The 17,213-nt window shown below is 56.4% G+C and overlaps 2 protein-coding genes across 2 annotated transcripts in view; both read right to left on the bottom strand.

The window, feature by feature from the left end:
* The window catches only part of TNNI1 (troponin I1, slow skeletal type), a 37,145-nt gene extending 33,346 nt beyond the window's left edge, over positions 1 to 3,799 (bottom strand). The window contains 1 exon segment of the mRNA XM_043500592.1: positions 2,981 to 3,799. Within this exon segment, the coding sequence (XP_043356527.1) occupies positions 2,981 to 3,056 (76 nt within the window). The 5' untranslated portion in view covers positions 3,057 to 3,799.
* Positions 3,800 to 8,501: 4,702 nt separating this feature from the next.
* PHLDA3 (pleckstrin homology like domain family A member 3) lies at positions 8,502 to 12,277 on the bottom strand. The gene is made up of 3 exons (XM_038380345.2): positions 12,259 to 12,277; positions 11,010 to 11,420; positions 8,502 to 9,255 (listed from the first exon to the last, which is right to left on the bottom strand). The coding sequence occupies exons 1-3, from the start codon at positions 12,275 to 12,277 to the stop codon at positions 9,131 to 9,133; spliced, it is 555 nt and encodes a 184-aa protein (XP_038236273.1). The 3' UTR covers positions 8,502 to 9,130.
* Positions 12,278 to 17,213: the final 4,936 nt, after the last annotated feature.

Raw genomic sequence — 17,213 nt, 5'->3', positions numbered from 1 at the left:
GAAGGCCCCAGCGAGAGCCTCCCCACCCTGTGTTCGCAGGGCTTCCAAACCAGGCCTGGGCCCAGATGCTCAGCTGAGGTAAAGGGGCCATTGGAGCAAATGGAGCAACAGCAGTTTTCGCCAGCTGAGGATCCAGCCTATGCCCTTTCCTGGGCCGAGCCAGGCTCAGTCAGATCTGCCTCTATCCTTAGTCCAGAACACGAACCCCATTGTCCTAGGGTGCCTCCTTGTGGTGAGACCTAGCATGGCAGCCCCTCTTCCCTCTAGACTCCAGCAGTCTGCAGCCGCTTGATGCTGTAGCTCACATGAGTGCCCCACCCCTTCTGGGGTCTCAACATCCTAGCGCAGGCAGTCAGCGTCCACTCCAATGCTAGTGAGCAATCCACCCTTTTCTGCTCCTCCTGGCCTCCTCTCACCATTGGAGTAGCCACTCCCAGGGCTTCTCCCTGGAGGCTGCCCCCAGCCCATTCCCACCCTGGAATGCAAACCCATGGGGCTGGCTCCCTGCCCTTCTCCAGGCCAACCACTCCAACACACTCCACTCTGCAAGCCTTGCTGAGTCCCCAGTCCCCCGAGCTGGGTCTTGTCCTTCACTGAGCCCACACCCCTTCTCTGCGCCTCCAGATGCCCTAACTGAGCTCTCCAGCTCCCCTTAACTCTCTCAGTACCGGAGTGGGGGTTGTACACCCCAGCATAGGGAGCTCGTTTTGGAGCATAGGGGGCAGAATTCAGGGGTCCAGGGACAGCACCTGGGGAAGGAGCTTCCTGCCGGGGTAGGACAGAATTAGGTGCTGTTCCTATGACCCCAGGAGTGGGACTGAGCCACTAGTTACTCCTGGTCTACACCAGCATGAGAGGAGACTCAGGTCCAAAGATTCTGCAGAGAAAACTCAGTCATGGCACTGATGCAGTGATGTCTGCCCACATCTGCAAGGAACCCCAGGCCTGTTTCTGGTGTCTCTCACACTGGCTTTATATCACTGTAGTTCTACTGGTGCTAAAACAATTTGTAATTTGTCTTTGTGCATCACTGTGGCTTTCAACTCTGAAACTTACCGACGACGTTTTGAACGTCAGTGTTGCAAACTATCTCCCTGCTGATCATTTAACAGATACAGCCCCTGCCTCCTTTTGTGATCCCTGAATTAATCTTTCAGTAGCTCTTTGCCTCTCTAAGGCCTCACTTCCTTGTTGGCTTGGTGGCTACATCAACCCCCCCACTGGAACTAACCAGTGAAAAGCAGATAAAAAAGTTCTAGTGAGTGTTTTCTTTGCTTTTCTGGCTGCCTCTGAGCTTTCTCATTATTGCCAGCCCAAGCCATCAAAAATCACAAGATAGGTTTAAAAATCATGAGATTTTAACATATCTTTGGGGCTCTTTTTCTTTGCCTTCTGGTATCTGATCCTTTAGGGTGTGGTCCCACTCAGGTCACATATCCAATTTTTCTTCACAACCACCACAATGGGAAACTCACTTGTTTTTTTTAAATGCAAGTGTAAGCAGGGGAATAGTCCCGTTATTGTGGGGAACTTTCCTGGCTTCTGCACGACCCTGGTGAAGGGGGCTAGCGAAAGGATCCGAGTCCTCGCTCCCACTTCCTTTACCCGGAGGCCTCCCTGCCCTCGAGGACTCCCCTTCCACTCTCCTGTCTGGCAGAGTCCTCGTAACCCCGACAAGGCTGGGGCCAGGATTCCTGGGGGGCTCGACCCCCAACCCTGCTGTGGTCACCTAGGACAGGGGCTCGGGTGTCCCCAATCCGGGGTACTCTCTCTGTGCACTGGGCACTTCTCTGACCCACTGACCATTACATACAAGTTAAAGCAAGTGCAAGTTATTTAATCTACAATTAATTTTAAAAAGAATAAGGAAAAATGGGAAGGTTAAAGGAAACACATCACCCTGCTCTGTGGCAGGGAACTTCACAAATAGCATCTCTGGAACATCAGGGCATTTCACAGTCTGTTTTTGTAAGTCCCAGGCCTTCTTCTCCGGCCCTGGCTGTGCTGCAGGGATGCTGTGGGTTGGACACTTGATCTGGTGGTGGCCACACACTCTCAGGCTCTAAGTGGCAGGACCCTTCTTCCCAGTGTCGCCCCTGCCCCGTCAGGGTTATGATCCAAGCCTGGCCTGCAGAGCCTCTTGGCTGAGGCGACTCCCTGTGCTGGGCCCGCTGCCCAGGGTCCCCCTCGATCTCCCCAGCTGCTCACTGCACCCAGCTCCAGACTTCTCCAGCCCCAGCTCCACCGCTCTGTCTCTGCTGCTCTGCCTCCAGCTCCCTGGGCTGTTTCTTTGGCCCCTCTGCCTCTGGTTGCTGCAGCTCTGCTCCCAGGACAGGTCTGCTCTGCAGGCTGCTTCTGTGACTCTGCTCCCAGCACTGACCTGCTTCCTGGGCTGCTTTTCTGGCCCCTCTGGCTCTGGTTGCTTCAGCTCTGCTCCCAGGGCAAGTCTGCTCTCTCTGGGCTGTGCCTCTGGCTTTGGGGCTGCAGCTCTACTCCCAGCACAGGGTCTGCTCTCTCGGGGCTGCTTTTCTGGTCCCTCTGGATCTGGCACAGCTCTGCTCCCCAGCTTAGCTTGGGCCCCTGCTTTCTCCTTAGCTCGGCCTCACTCTGTCTGACCCAGACAAATCCAGCTCACACAGAGGATGGGACCTCCCTGGCCTCCTGAATCCCTGATTATCCTGCCCACCCTGTCATTCAGGCTGACCTGGAGCCTTGGCCTCTCCCCATTGTTCCTGGGGACTGTCAGTCTCAGGGTCCTGGTTTCCCATAAACCCTTCCCCTTTTAGTACTGGGAGCTAGCCAACCAAAACATCCCCACTGAATGTTAGTAAGGGGGCAACAGTCCCCTTACCCAAGCTAAGAATCTCACTAACTCACCTGACTCCAGGAGCTGGGGCTTGTGTGTGTGTTTGTGTGGTGTCCCTGTTTGGGGGCAGAGTTCAGTGTGAGGTTTGCCTGTGTGCGGTGTGGGTTTACTCACAGGATTCATGAGGCTGATCCTGGTCTAGACAGTATAAGGGGCTGGTGTGGCTGGAGCGGGCCCCTCCCCTGTGCATGGTCAGCAGCAGCCTGGCTGGGACGTCCTTGCTGCATGTTCATTGCAGACTCTTGGTGACCTTTCCCTCTGAAACTGTGTATTAAAATTCAGCCCTCAAAGGCAGAAAGTAAAATGATCTCAACCTCTCACCCACGTCCAATGCGCTCCAGAGCATGCTGGGATATTAACCACTCCTCTCCTGGGTCAGCCCCACCACTAAATATGTCTGGGGCTTCTTTCCAAGTCCCTGGGGGTCTATCCACATCCAACAAACCTCCTGTTTTTGCAGCATCTGGTCTCTGCTCATGAGAGACTCCACAATAGGAATAGCAAGGGGGGAGAGGGGGTCTGGGAGGTCAAAATGGAGGAGCAGCAGCAGAACTGCGTCGGGGTGGGTGGGTGTCTCAGGGCAGACCAGGATTATGGTACACCCAGCAGAGTGGCCTACACCCATCACTTCGCTCCTTTCCTTAATGATCCCTTTTATCACCCATTTGTCTTTTTCACTTGTTCGTGTCAATGGCTGCCCATCTGCACATCAGCCTCTTTCCAGCTCCCAGCACAGCTCTCTGAAAAGAGAACAGCAGAGACAGGGGCAACTAGTGTGGGAGGCTGGGGGCCCTGCCTGAGCCACTGCTGCTAGGGAGAATTTCTCTAGCAAATGGAGTGGGTGTGGAGTGGGTTTAGCCAGACACTGCAGCTGAGACCTGAAGTCTGTTCACAGCCCGACTGGGCGATGACATAACAAAGGCCCCTTCAGCTTTACAGGTTTCAGAGTAGCAGCCGTGTTAGTCTGTATTCGCAAAAAGAAAAGGAGTACTTGTGGCACCTTAGAGACTAACAAATTTATTTGAGCATAAGCTTTCGTGAGCTACAGCTCACTTCATTGGATGCATTTGGTGGAAAATACAGAGGGGAGATTGATATACACACACAGAGAACATGAAACAATGGGTTTTATCATACACACTGTAAGGAGAGCTTTACATAATCACCGAATGGCCAGGAGTCAGATCACAAGTGCAGGGGATTGTGGAGCATTAGTGTGAATGGGGGGACTTGCGTTGGTGGGGATTGCTTTTCCAGCTATGCTTTCCCTGTCTGTATAGCTGGGTACCTGTGTTGGGCGTATCAGAGACCAGGACTTGGACAGTCACAGCTAGCAGTTAGAGCAGGAGGCGGTGGCCAGATGCCAAAGGTCAGAGCCAGAGTCAGGAATCGGAGCTGAGGGTCAGGAACGAGACAAGGTGGGAGCAGGGCTGGGGGGCAACAGGTGCAGGAGCTATTGCAACCGTGGGCAAGTGCTTTGAGCAGCAACTGAACTGCTGCTGCTGCTGGGCTTAGGAGCCAGTCTGCTGACTCCTCAAACCAAGCCAGTGGGGTAGCCGATCAGGCAGCCTGCTACAGGCCAGCTGTGCTTGTTAGGTTGCCCCAGGCTGGCTCTGCAGCAGGCCCTGCTTCCTGACCAGGGGTGGGGAAGTGCTTGTCGTGTCCTTACAGGGCGTTGTCCCAAGTCGGAGGTGAAGACACAAATAAAGCTTTTGCCCTCCAGCTGTTGCGGAGCATGTGGGAATTCACACCCCTGTGGAGTGTGACCCCCCCCCCAGCATGACCAGCCCCGGGCACTCAGAACTCCCGAGTCAGGCCCCGAAATAGGCATAGCCCCAGACTGGCTTAAAAATCAGGAGAGTTTGTAAAAACGTTGGGTTCTGTTTCTTTGCCTCCTGGGTTGTGCTTTACAGCTTTCCCTCTGCAACCAGGACTGGACGCTTTGTTGTTAAATGCGAGCCAAGGTCCTCACTCACTCCCATGACTCCGGGAGCTGGGGCTTTAGGGAAAACGCTAAATATCGCAAGACTGGCAAAAAAAATCGTGAGAGCTGGCGACATACTGCATGCGTTTCCTTCCTTCCGCTAGCTCTCCACACTGACAGCAAGAAAACAGGCTGCATGCAGAAAGGGACCTGTCCCCGCCCGGGAAGTGTGTGCCCCACTTGGCCCATGTGCATGTATGTCACTGGCCTCTGCTGGGGAGAACACCTATCACCAGCTCAGGCCTATGGCTGTTCCACTGAGGTGCTGCAGAGGGGTTGGCAGCACTGAGGAAGCCACAATGGGGTCTGGTTCGGAGTCCCAGCTACAGAATGTGCAGGACATACACAGATACACGCACATGGGGTGACCCTGAGCTCCTGATGGGAGGCCCCTGGGTCTGCTCTAGCGCCCCATCACTGGCTGGCAGAGAGTTTACAGGGACCCCAGGGGGCTAGGAACTGCCCTCAGTAGGGGGTACCAAGAGGAGCTGACCCCAGCTGTGCCATGCTCTGCACCGACCACATCCTTAGGGACCAGCAGACGGGATGTGGAAATGCCTGTGTTTCACCCACAGACTCGCTGGTTTTTCGAAATAGCTGAGAGTATGCACCTCCATCTCCTTCCAGGGCTGAGTGATTCACGCGCATCCCAGCCACGGGGGAGAAGCAAGGAGAGCCCACAAGAAGCAGGAGAGTTGCCTCACACCTTGGTCCCGTTGCAGCTCACAGGGGGCAGTGCAAGCCTTGGCTTCACTCTGGATGTGCATAGAGCCCCTGACCCCTGCGGTTCTGGTGCAAATAGTCCCACCCACCCACACTTCCCCTTTGGGGGAGCGACCCCTCTGTGGGTATGTGTCGCATTCCAGAGGAACCTGCCTCTGATAACAGGTTTCAGAGTAGCAGCTGTGTTAGTCTGTATTTGCAAAAAGAAAAGGAGGACTTGTGGCACCTTAGAGACTAACAAATTTATTTGAGCATAAGCTTTCGTGAGCTACAGCTCACTTCATCAGATGCATCAAATAAATATGCTCAAATAAATTTGTTAGTCTCTAAGGTGCCACAAGTCCTCCTTTTCTTTTCTGCCTCTGATAAGGAGCTGGCATCTTGGTCCACGTTCGTATCTGCCAATACTCTGCTCCATGTCCTTCCTGCTCCCATTGCTCAGCCCATAAACAACGTGCCTGCCAGGAGCAGCTGGAGAGGAGCTCAGTCCTGGCCAGAGGCAGCATGTACTGCAGGGCTGCATTTTACAGACACAAGAGCGAGAACCAGATGTTTGAACGTGTTTTTTAAATACCCCGACACCTGGTCCCTGCAAACCCTGCAGCAGCAAAGCCATGACGAATAGTAAGTGCCCAGAGCAGCAGCGGCCATAGAGAAACCCTGCCTGTCTCCCCACAAGGTTGCAGGGTTCCAACCTCCCTCCAGAGGTTCCAGGCTGCAACTTCTCTGCGTTCTAGGCTGTCTCCCCACTGGATTCTGGAGGGCTGCCTCACAGAGTTCCCAACTGCCTCCCCTCAGGGATGGGTCTGCAGCTGGCCGGGTCCAGGGACAATGAGGGGTGATGTTAACCCTTCCCCATTCAACACACCCTCCTGCATGCGGGGCAGGTACTCCCCTCCCGACTGTGAGAGGTTTGCAAAATACTTGTGTCAAACTCAAACCAGCTGGAGCAGAGCAGGGTTTGAGGACCAGTGTTTTCCCAGAGCTTCACCCGGGCTGTGAGTGCTTGGTAAGCAATCTAGGGAGCCACCGAACCACACCCCGAGCCACCACTGCCGCTCTCCCCAGAGCAAGGCCCAAGACCTCATTGTTACTTAGAAGGATAAGGAAGGTTGAGTGCCCACCAATTGGCAATGGAGTGCCATGCCATATAGGGCAAGAACCATCTGACACTAGGGAACTGGCCTCTCACTACCAAGCCCTCAGTGAAAGATCCCAGGGTGCAGTGGATGCGGTGGAGGATGCTACATGGAAGGGGTGGTTCATCAGCCCCTGCAAAGGGAACTGCACAAGACCCCTTGCACAGTGGATGGCCTCCCCCGCCTACAGAGCCAGCATGAGGCCTGGGCACCCCTGTAATGCCACGCATCCCGACTGTGAAGCCTGGCGCAGGGGGGAATCCTAACCTGCCCTCCAGAGGGCAATGGGTTGAGGGTGGGCAGAGCCACGCTGGCTCCCTACCCCTCTGCCCAGCACTAGCCCTTCCTGTTGGCGCTGCTGCTGTGTTTTCTAAGCTGTTTGCCACCTCTCAGGTCTTTGAGGCTCTCCCTTGATTTTAATCTCAGGCTCCCAGGCTTCATCTGAGAATCCCTCCTTCCCCCTGGCAGTCCATCAGCCCAGGCCACTGTGCAATGCCAGGGCAGTACAAGCTGTGGAAGCTAGAGAGACCCGCTGGGTCTGTCTGTGACCTGCAGCCCCCTTTGCATTCATCACAGTCCAGGCCTGTCTCTGATGTAGCACATGGGACACTCCATGGGTCTCCTTGCTGTGGTGTGCTGGAAACTGGTTACAAAGAACAAGCCATCACTTTAAGCTTGAGGGATTTCCCGGTCCTGGCTAGGGGCCTCAAAGGGAAGCTGTGTGATCTGCATCAGTCAGCAGCTGGCCAGCCTGGAGAGAAGCAGCCTAGAAAACGGTGGGATGAGGTGTGCCTCTCTGCTTTGTCTCTCTGGTTTATCACGATGAATTCTCAGAAATGAAGGCGTGGGTTGTTGCAACCTTCCAGCAAGAGTATTTGTGTGTTTACCTCACTTGTGTGTGTGCGAGCCATGAAACAGAACACTTCCAGTGCTCTCCTTCAGATTGTTACACCTCTAGTTCAAATGTTTCATTTCAATCCGCAGTGGCCATTTTTAATCTCATAAAAAATCCTTTACAAGGAGCATTCAGGACATGGCTGCTTTGGGCTGTCAGTTGGTTCCCTTCCTTCTTTGGGGCCAGATGGCCACCACCCGCCCAACAAATGATCACAGCAGAGGAGGAAGGATAACATTTACATCCCTGCAACATTTATTGGTCCCTGTCACAAAATCACCACTCCGCTTGGCCTTCGCATGGAGGCCCAGGATGGGCACAGCAGGGTGCAATACCGGGGCTGTGGCAGATCTGTGGTGTGGGGGGAGCCCAGGGCCAGAAAAGGTTGCAGGTCAGGATTGAAGGGCATTGGCAGAGCTGTATGTAGGGGAGCCCCCAACTGGAATAGCAGGGGGCTGCGAATCAGGACTGAGGGGCATCGGCAGATCTGTGCACAGGGGGAACTGCCCTGACCCCAACAAGGTGAAGATGCAAACCAGGGAGCAGCAGAGTGCGGAATGGGCATCATCTGATGAGCCATGACCAAGCGTTCCCAGCAAACCACCCTTTGCTGTTGGTGGCCCAGGTGCCCGCATTGTTGATTGTCCTGACACACCAAAATCAGTGACTCCCCATACTGGCAGGGGAGCCGGTCTGACCCAGTGGGGCAGGGCATGCGAGCACTTGCACCGTCTGTTACGAAGGGAGGAATTCATTCAGGGCTGTCCTCTCAACCCCTCTGTCCAGACAGGTCACCGGCTGAGACAGGCTCACGCCTTCTCGCTGAAGCCTGTCATCACACAGGTCCCAGCCAAACTGGGGAGCGGCACCACACAATCACTCTGCTCAGGAACCCACCCCCACCTACAACCTGACATCCCACCAGGCTAATTCTCTGGATGCTGAAATTTCGCATCTTCAGCTTGGATCTCCAGCTACTCCAGTCCAGAGGAACAGTCTAAGGAGAAGAGACATAGGGCAGCTGACTTCCAGTTCATCACGGCCCCAACCGGCTCAGCTACGGGGCAGCTTGTCCCACGAGACGGAAGGGATGCACCTCTGGATCACGAAGATGCCTGGCTGAGCCTGGGCAGCAGATACATGGCAGGTCCAGCGTGCAGGATGGGCTCTCCGGCCCACTAGCACAGTCGAGTCCCTTCTGGTGTCCAGCCAGCAGCAGGCCGGTGAGACGTGAAACAATCTTACTTTGGTTCTTGCTGTCATCCTGGGCTTTTATCCCACCGGGTGCTCCTCTTCCTACCTCTCCAGCAGGCCCTTGACTGGACCACTGGGCCCCGGACCCCTGGGCCAAGCTATACGGAGCGCTTGGAGACCAGTGCCGCAGCCTATGGCTGTTGGGAAGCAGGAATGGCCCAGCAGGGATGGGGGGTGGTTCGCAGCAGCTAGTGGCACACATGGTCCAGGCTTATCGGGCCTTTGGCGCTGAAACGCCTGCTGTCCCTCTCGAAGCCAGGGCCCCGCTTTCACTCACAGCCAGGGACTCCGTTTTCCCTGCCAGCGGGCAAGCGCCCTTTCAGCATCCCCGTCCTTCCCTTGCATCCCTCTGGGTCTGTGGCCTGGCCGCTCGGGGCTGTGTCATACTGGATTGCTGCCAAAGGGAATGCACAGGTTAGCGAAGGTGGCTGCCCAGTTCAGGGCCAGGGGACTGGCTGGCATGGGAGCTCATCTGGGCATTGAGGGGCCCAGCTGAGACCTGGGGTAAGTGGGATAGACTCTGGGGAAGTCTATGAGGCATTCCACCTATTTACATCTGGGGGAATCTGGCCCCAGCTCAGGTTTAGGCCAGAGGAATATGCTGAGAGGGGAGCACACAGGGTTGTGGTATAAGCCATTGCTTGCTCCACCCGAGTCAGGACAGATGGAGAGCTCTGACGAACCCTGGGGCTTGGCCAGACCCAGACCAGGGGGAAAGCAAAGGTGGCTTGAAGCCCCCCCACCCTGCCCCAAACACAGGAAGGGAGTAGTGGAGAACTGGGCTCCCAGGCACCCCGCAGGATCGAGCCCTATTTTGGGGCTGTGGGAGCAAAGAAGAGTCCCGTGGGTGTTTTCCAGCTTGAGAGCTCCAAGTTCCACAGCAGCAGTGCTATGGTCACCACAGCCACCCCGAGAGCCAGGGCATGCTGGGAGGGGACCTCTCCCATCATGTGGATTCTGTCACTAGCCGGGGCGGGGGGAGCTTGCCCCACTCACCATGCAGAGGGATCAGCCCTCCCAGCCCCAAACCCTCACAGAAGCGGAGCCAAGTGCCTGAGCAGCACCATGGAAATCAGCCAGGGGCTTGGCGGACGTGCTGGAGCGGGGTCTAGGAGCCAGGGCTGGCTGCTTCCCATCCAACCCCATCTCCCCCTCACTCCAACCCACCACGGCACTCAGGACTGCTCCAGGCATGGGGCTCTGCAGCTGCCCCGTCACCTGCCCAGGTTGGCGCATGTGCAGGAGGCAGGCAGTGGGATCTGGCACAGTGTCTCCAAGGCAGGGGGAGGGGGTTAGGGCACGGGCAACCCAGTCCTGAAACATCCGGGCTTGCCAGCTGGGATCCCATGTCAGCAGCATGAGGGCAAGGAAGGCAGGGTCCTGTAGCGGGGCTCTGGCACAAGGAGAGAAGTGACTTTGCCTGGGGGAAGGGCCTGCACCCTCGGGGGAAGCGGAGTCTGCTCATGCAGCAAGGGGGGGGGGGGGTCCATCAGCCCACGGACAGGTTCCAGGCAAAGGCTAGGGAAACCCTGTCCTGGCACTCAGTGGAGACACGATCTGTGCCTGGTCCCCTCCCACCCTGCTCCTTTCCCCTCCTGCCAGGCCAGAGAGAGGAACTGAAATTCATCCCCACCCAGTGACAGAAACAGCAGCTCAGGAGTCCTGGTGGGAGGCTAACCTGCAACTGGCACAGTGTAAACACATGCAGCACCCAGCCCGGCACCCACAGCTCCCTCTGAAATCCAGGAGAGTTGGGGGCACGCCAGGAAATCAGGCGATAGACCCCGCAATGAAAACATGGAGGGAAAAGAGGGGCCTGGAGACGGAGGACTGGGATGGCTCTGGGAAGGGCAAGGGGGCCTGGCACATCACCCTTGGCATGGGCAGGGTAACACCCTGCACCAGCAGCGGGGGAAGGCGAAACTCCGCAGAGACCTCTCTCGGGTGAGCCGAAGGAGTGACCCCTTGGGCTGGTAGCAGCGGTAAGTTGTCATCCTCCAGGAATCGTGCTCTAGGGAAGTTCACTTCCTCGGAGACATGAGCCAGCTCCAAAGCAAGGGGCCGAGAGCTGAGCCCCAGCTGCCCGTTGCACGGATCACTATCCCCGTGTGCCGCGCCCATCCCCGCGCCGTCCGGCCCCAGGCTCACCCGGCCTGCCCCCGTGCCGGGCCCGCACGTTCTGCAGGGCCCGGCGGTTCTGGAACCGCACCAGCCCCAGCCCGATCTCCGCGCTCCAGCCGGGCTCCTCCCGCGGGCCGCGGAAGTCGATCTCGTCGCCGCCCTCGGTCACCACGGTGAAGTAGACGTGCCGCCGCTTCCACTCCACGCACTCCACCGCCCGCATGCGGGCGAAGCCGAGCTCCTTGCAGCGGGAGCCGCCGGGCTCGAAGAGCCGCAGCCCCTCCTCGGTCAGCAGGCAGCGCTTCTTCTTCCAGCGCTGCAGCAGCCCCCCGCTGCGCTTCTCCAGCACCCCCTCCTTCAGCACCTGCGCGGGGGTCCTGGCCGCCGGGCCGGCCCCCGCCGGGGCATCCCCTGGAGCCCGGGTCCCCAGAACCGCGGCTCAGCCCTGGCCCCGCACGGCTCTGCCCGGGATGTGTCGCTGCATGCCCGGACTCTCCTGCCTTCCCGCTTCCCTCTTGCATCTTCCCCGGCGGAGCCTCGCCCCACGCCCCTCCTGCCTGACGGGCACCCTTCCCAGCCAAGCGCAGGCCGGGCCAGGCTGGGGGCGGCCCCGGCCCGCAGCTGGGATTGATTCACAAATGGGCCCCCACGCGGCTGGGGACGGAGAGGATCCCTGCGGAGCTTTCCTGGCTGCCGGAGGCCCTGGGTGAGGGGTTGGGTTAGTGGTTTGCAGGGCTGATGTGCCCATTTGAGGCCTGAATCATTGGCAGGAGGGCAGCGTAAATCCCTTAGCTCAGCAGCAACCTGAACCCGGGAATGGAGCTGTTTGCCCAGCCAGGGTGCCGGGCGAGGGTCTGAGTCATTCGCGTGGTAGCTGGGCCGGGGGGGCTCTGAGTCCTGTGTGTGGCAGCTGGGCCAGATGGGGGTCTGCCCACTCTTTATGACCATGCCTCAGAGGCCTGGCGCACCCAGTCTCTGCCACGCCCCTGAGAATGAACCCCAGCAGGAGGCAGACCCAGTGGCCCCAGATACGAACAACCTAGGGGGGTTGTGTGCAGCTTTGCCAACCCCCACACATTGGCTTGAGCAGTTGCTTCACATATGCACATCCCCACAAAGGGGCTCCCTCTTGTCTTCTGGGCCTTGCTATGGTCTGGTGCTTCCCTCTGGCTTTTTGGAGGGGAGGGTGGGGGTGCTGGGTTTGAAACCAGACCCTTCATCATTACAACTCAGGGCCTTTGCCACTTGAGCTAAAGGGGTAACTCTTGTAGCTGACGGCAGTAGTAGGCTGTCATCCTCTAACAGCACAGACACTAGAGAGGGCTCATAGCAGTGGAAAGGCAAGATGACAGGCTTGGTGGGATGGTCTGTGAGGCAAGCAGCCAGCATCACATGCTTGGGGGGTAAAGAAACCAGGGCAAATCCCGCACTGACAGGGACAGGGTGTGAGATCAGGGCCATGTGGTATAGAGATGTCACCACCCCTTCCAGTGTTGTCAGCAGGGTCTGAATCCAGGACGTTCAGCACTAAACCCACCAGCCTTTCTTGCTTGAGCTAAAGAAGCAGAGATCTGGGCTGGCAGCAGAAGAAGGCTCTTAGCCAGATTAGCTGCCAGAGGGGGATAAATGCCCACACTGTGCTCTTGGGTTGGCAGAAATTAGTTGGGGAGGTGCCCACATGCTGTCTGTGATCCACGGTCCAGGGCCGCAGGTGGGAAGATGACCCTGGCCAGGGATGAGGAGAGCTGGGCCAGCTGCCATGCGAGTGGCTCAGACCCCCATCCACCCCGGCACGGCTGCCATTTGAATGGCACTGGGAGAGCAGCAAAGCCTCCAGCTGCTCCCTTCATCCTAGTGATGGTGCTGCCCAGGGGAGCAGAGCGCAGGTACCGTTGGAAAGAGCCTCCCTGAATGCAGCCGGCAGCCACTGATCATCCACATTTCTCAGCCATCCGCAGCCCCAGGGCAGCTCCTGGATATGGCCAGAGCTGCGAGACTGTGGTAAGAATAAGACACGGCTAATTACTCCTCATTAAAAGGGCTGGGGCAGCAAATCCCCCCGGAAGCTGTACCCAGGAACCAGTTAACGATTCCAAGGACTAAATCCCCCCCCTGCCTTACATGGGGTAAATCTGGAGTAACCAAAAGCACAAATGGACCTCCTGGGGTTAACTTCAGTCCCACCTACCCTGTACTACATTACAGCCCCCTGCAGGAGTTGAACCCAGGACTCAAGCACACACCTCTCCTACCTGAGCTAAAGGACCATTGGCTGGCAGCAATAGTAGGTTATCCTCTATGTCAACCAAGAAGGATCCAACCCGCACATTACAGTTGTGTGTCCCCCCCCCCCACAGGTTTGATCTTGCAGCATAGACTGGATCAAACGAAGTCCCTGACCCAGCCTATAAGCCAAGGTTGCAGGAAGAACCAGGCACAGGGCACCGCATGACTGACCAGGGTTCAACCACGTTGGGGGCTGTTGCACAGAACTTTTCTACAGTGTCAACAGGACTTTGTCAGGTACCTTGCTGCTAGATTTGGGGGCTGCAGCAAGGAGCTGGCACCATAATAGAGCTGCATGTGGGCAGCCCAGGGCTGCCGTCCTCGAGGTCATGAGAAGAAGCTTGTAAGGGTCGTCGGATTGTGGTTTTATGGTCTGTCCCCTGCACCACAGGCCAGGTCAGGGTTAGCAGGGGGACAGGCCGCACCTCCTGCACTCTGTGAAAACGCCAGAGCATCACATCCTGGTGCCGACTCAGGACAGCATGCCCCCACATGAGCTGCAGCCAGAGCTGCTTCCTTCCCAAATCTATCTAGCCCTGGGCCTCAAATTCCCCTCTCCTGGCCTGAAATACAATCACCCCTTGTGGGAACGGAACAGAGCAGGGCCCTTCTCTGCAATGACTCCACAGTGCCACCTGGTGTCAGAGACCTGCAACTGTCCCATTGTCACTGTTTCTGCACCACCACCCAACCCCAGTCCACTGGAACATTTATGTGCAAGGAAATCCAGGGAGCATGCTCTGTGTGTGATTTGGAATTGGGATGTGGCCACCTTTGACTCTTCCAGAATTGTAGCTGCCATGCATCCATGCCATGCTCTCAGTAACGCTTCATCCGCCCTACAATGGATTAAGAGGCGAGACTCCTGGGCTGTGAGGTCACCCTGTTTATACACCAATGCGAGGAGCCTAGGTAACAAAATGGAGGGTCTAGAGCTACTGGTGCAGGAAGTGAAACCAGATATTATAGGGACAACAGAAACATGGTGGAATAGTAGTCATGACTGGACTACAGGTATTGAAGGGTATGTGCTGTTTAGGAAAGACAGAAACAAAGGTAAAGGTGGTGGAGTAGCATTGTATATCAATGATGAGGTAGAATGTAAAGAAATAAGAAGCGATGCAATGGATAAGACAGAGTCCGTGTGGGCAAAAATTACATTGGGGAAGAAAACTAGTAAAGCCTCTCCTACGATTGTGCTTGGGGTGTGCTATAGACCTCCGGGATCTACTTTGAATATGGATAGAGCCCTTCTTAATGTCTATTGAAATGGTAATGAAATTTATTCTAATGGGAGTATTAGAGATTGTAGCCCATTGTCCTATTGTGAATGTTCTCTCTGGAAAGATCAGATCAGAACATAAGAACGGCCACGCTGGGTTGGACCAATTGTCCATCTAGCCCAGTGTCCTGCCTTCCAACAATGGCCAGTGCCAGGTGCTTCAGAGGGAATGAACAGAACAGGGCAATTATTAAGTGAGCCATCTCCTGTTGTCCAGTCCCAGCTTCTGGCAGTCAGGAGTTTAGAGACACCCAGAGAATGGGATCCTATAGACATGGTGCCACACCACACACGTGCACAAAAAGCAATGTCTGAGATGGTGGCAGCATCGCTCTGCTTCACTGCTACCACCGAGCCTCATGGCAACACCACTCTGATTTGTAGGGCAAAACAGCAAAGGAAGGAGGGCGTTTTGGCGGGGAGGATCCCCAGTTAGGTTAGCCTGGCTTTGCATGCCGGGGAGCCAGGACTGCACCGGGAACCAAGAGCACAGCCCTGAGAGAGTACATAGTCTTTTGGAGGCACTGACTAAAGAGGTCTCGCCCAGTGCGGGGATAATACAGCAAATGTCTCCATTGGCTTTAACACTTGCATAGCCCCCCATCTCCTTGGGCTCCATACACGGAGATATCAATGTACATGGCCCAAACCAACCCCAGCCAGTCCTGGCCCAGCCTGTGAAACCTACCAGCATCTGTGCCGAATCAGGCTCATGTGTTTATCTTGCCCCCACTGCAGAAGCATCTGGGCACCTCAGATCCTGTAATGCATTTACCGTTGTGCACCGTTGCGGGGTATTAGCTCCATTGTACAGTTGGGGAACTGAGGCAGAGCAAGGCTAAGGGACGTGCCCCAGCTCATTCAAAGCAGGGCCTTGAACCCAGGTCTCCCCAGTCCCAAGCTAACACGCTAACAACTGGGGCAACATTCCAACCTAAGGAGGGGGAAAAGCTTGCTTCAAACAGACACGTGCCAGACTCTTAAGTGACCTCCCCATTACAGCTGTCTGGAAAACGCCACTTCCCTTTCACAGAAAACATCCACGCTGGGGATTTGGTTTTGTTCTGCCTTGCGAGGAAACCAAGACCTTTTAAAAAAGCCAATAGCCCAGTGGTTAGGGCCCTCATCTGGGATGTAGGGGACCTACTCTGCCTGATTCAACTCAGTGCTCCCAGGTGATGGCCCTAGCCACTGGGCTACTGGCTATTTTGGGCCAGTTGGCCTCTCTCTACCCATCCCCCTCAAAATTCCACCTGCACCTGAGAAACCTTCTGATCCAGATGCATTTCTGTGGGAACATTCCCAGCCACCTCCCCTCCTTATCTGTTGGCTGGGACCCTGGAGCCCCTCCTGGTATCTCAGCCTGCAGTGCCCAGGAGTCTGCCAGCAGAGAGCACAGACACTCATCCAACTCTGCTGGGTTCAGATTCTGAATTGCCCCAGACCTTCCCTTCCCAAGCAGCAGCCGTGCGGAGCCAGTCACTTAACACCCCAGTCCTGCTGCCAGCAGGTATAGGGACAACTTCCCATCATTGTCATGGAGCCAGGGATCAGAGCTCAGATCAATCCGCCCCAGTTGTGCCAGAGTAACGGAAGGGCACGGTAGATTGGACATCACCCCCAGCCTTGTGCTTTACCAAGTCCTATTATCAGGGCCCAGCATACCCTGCCCCTTGGTGGTGGCTGGGGATTTGGCAAAGAAACCAATACCATTTACCACAAAAAGGTCTCTGGATCCCTATGGGTCCAGCTAGGAGCCAAACCTTTGGCCTAAAGCCCCACAGAGGTGTTGCAACTGTTCCCCCCCCACATTCTGAAAGTGCCCCTTGCTCCTGGCCTGTAGGGCCCCACCCCCCATTTCAGTTCTGAGCCACACACAGCCCTTGACCTCAGTTGTGACCTGCAGCGCCCCGCTATTCCAGCCGTGGGCTCCCCACCCAACTGTGTTGCTGCCTCTCAGCCCCGACCTGTGTCTTTCCATAGCCTCTCTTTAGCATGGAGGGTGCCTATTAGGTTGAGTATGAGCACACCTCAGCTCTGTCCATCTGTAGATCTCCAACAGTGTCAACACCCCTATAGCGCAGATGGGGGAAGCTGGGCTTTAGACAGATCCCTTGGGAGCAAATGAGACCCACACAGCCTTGTTCTCAGCAGTGTCCTCGCTGTAGTCTGACAGCAGTTGTCCCCCGTAGAGCACTGACCTCCGCACCACAAACAGCTGTGCCCTCCTGCCGCACAACCAGGCAGGCCGAGGGAGACTTCTGGCTGTTACTGTGGTGTCCCTGCTCCGTGCGATGAGAGCACGCTCTGTCCCTAGCCAGGCTCCATTACTTCCTTCCTGCACAGCTCTGCCAGGCTCCGGCGCCATTAGGGAGTCAAGCTGCCTCCACTTGCTGCTGGGCTAAGAGGTGGGGCCTGGTTGCACAGCTGCGGTGAACCCCTGCACCGACAGACGCTCCCCACAGAGCGCTCTGATGCCAGAGCAGTGATGGAAAGAGCTCCTGGGAACCAGGCAAAGATGGTGAATGAAGGATCCAGACCCCTGAAGCCCACTCGGGGGGGCAGCAGCTGCAGCCTGGGTTCCTTACACACACTGCAGTGCTTGGGGACTTGTTCATTTGTGAGCGAAGTTAATGAGGGTTAACCAGGTAGCTCTGCTATTG

Source organism: Dermochelys coriacea, chromosome 21 (genome assembly GCF_009764565.3).
Source record: "Dermochelys coriacea isolate rDerCor1 chromosome 21, rDerCor1.pri.v4, whole genome shotgun sequence".
NCBI classification, from domain to species: Eukaryota; Metazoa; Chordata; order Testudines; family Dermochelyidae; genus Dermochelys; species Dermochelys coriacea.
The sequence above is the reverse complement of the archived record's forward strand: the minus strand, read 5'-3'. Positions and strand labels throughout refer to the sequence as shown.

Excerpts from the sequence above, each read along its gene's own strand:
- PHLDA3 (XM_038380345.2), bottom strand. Across the intron at positions 9,256-11,009 it reads CCGGCACGGGGGCAGGCCGG|CAATCCAGTATGACACAGCC; the intron begins GTGAGCCTGGGG and ends TCCCTTTGGCAG.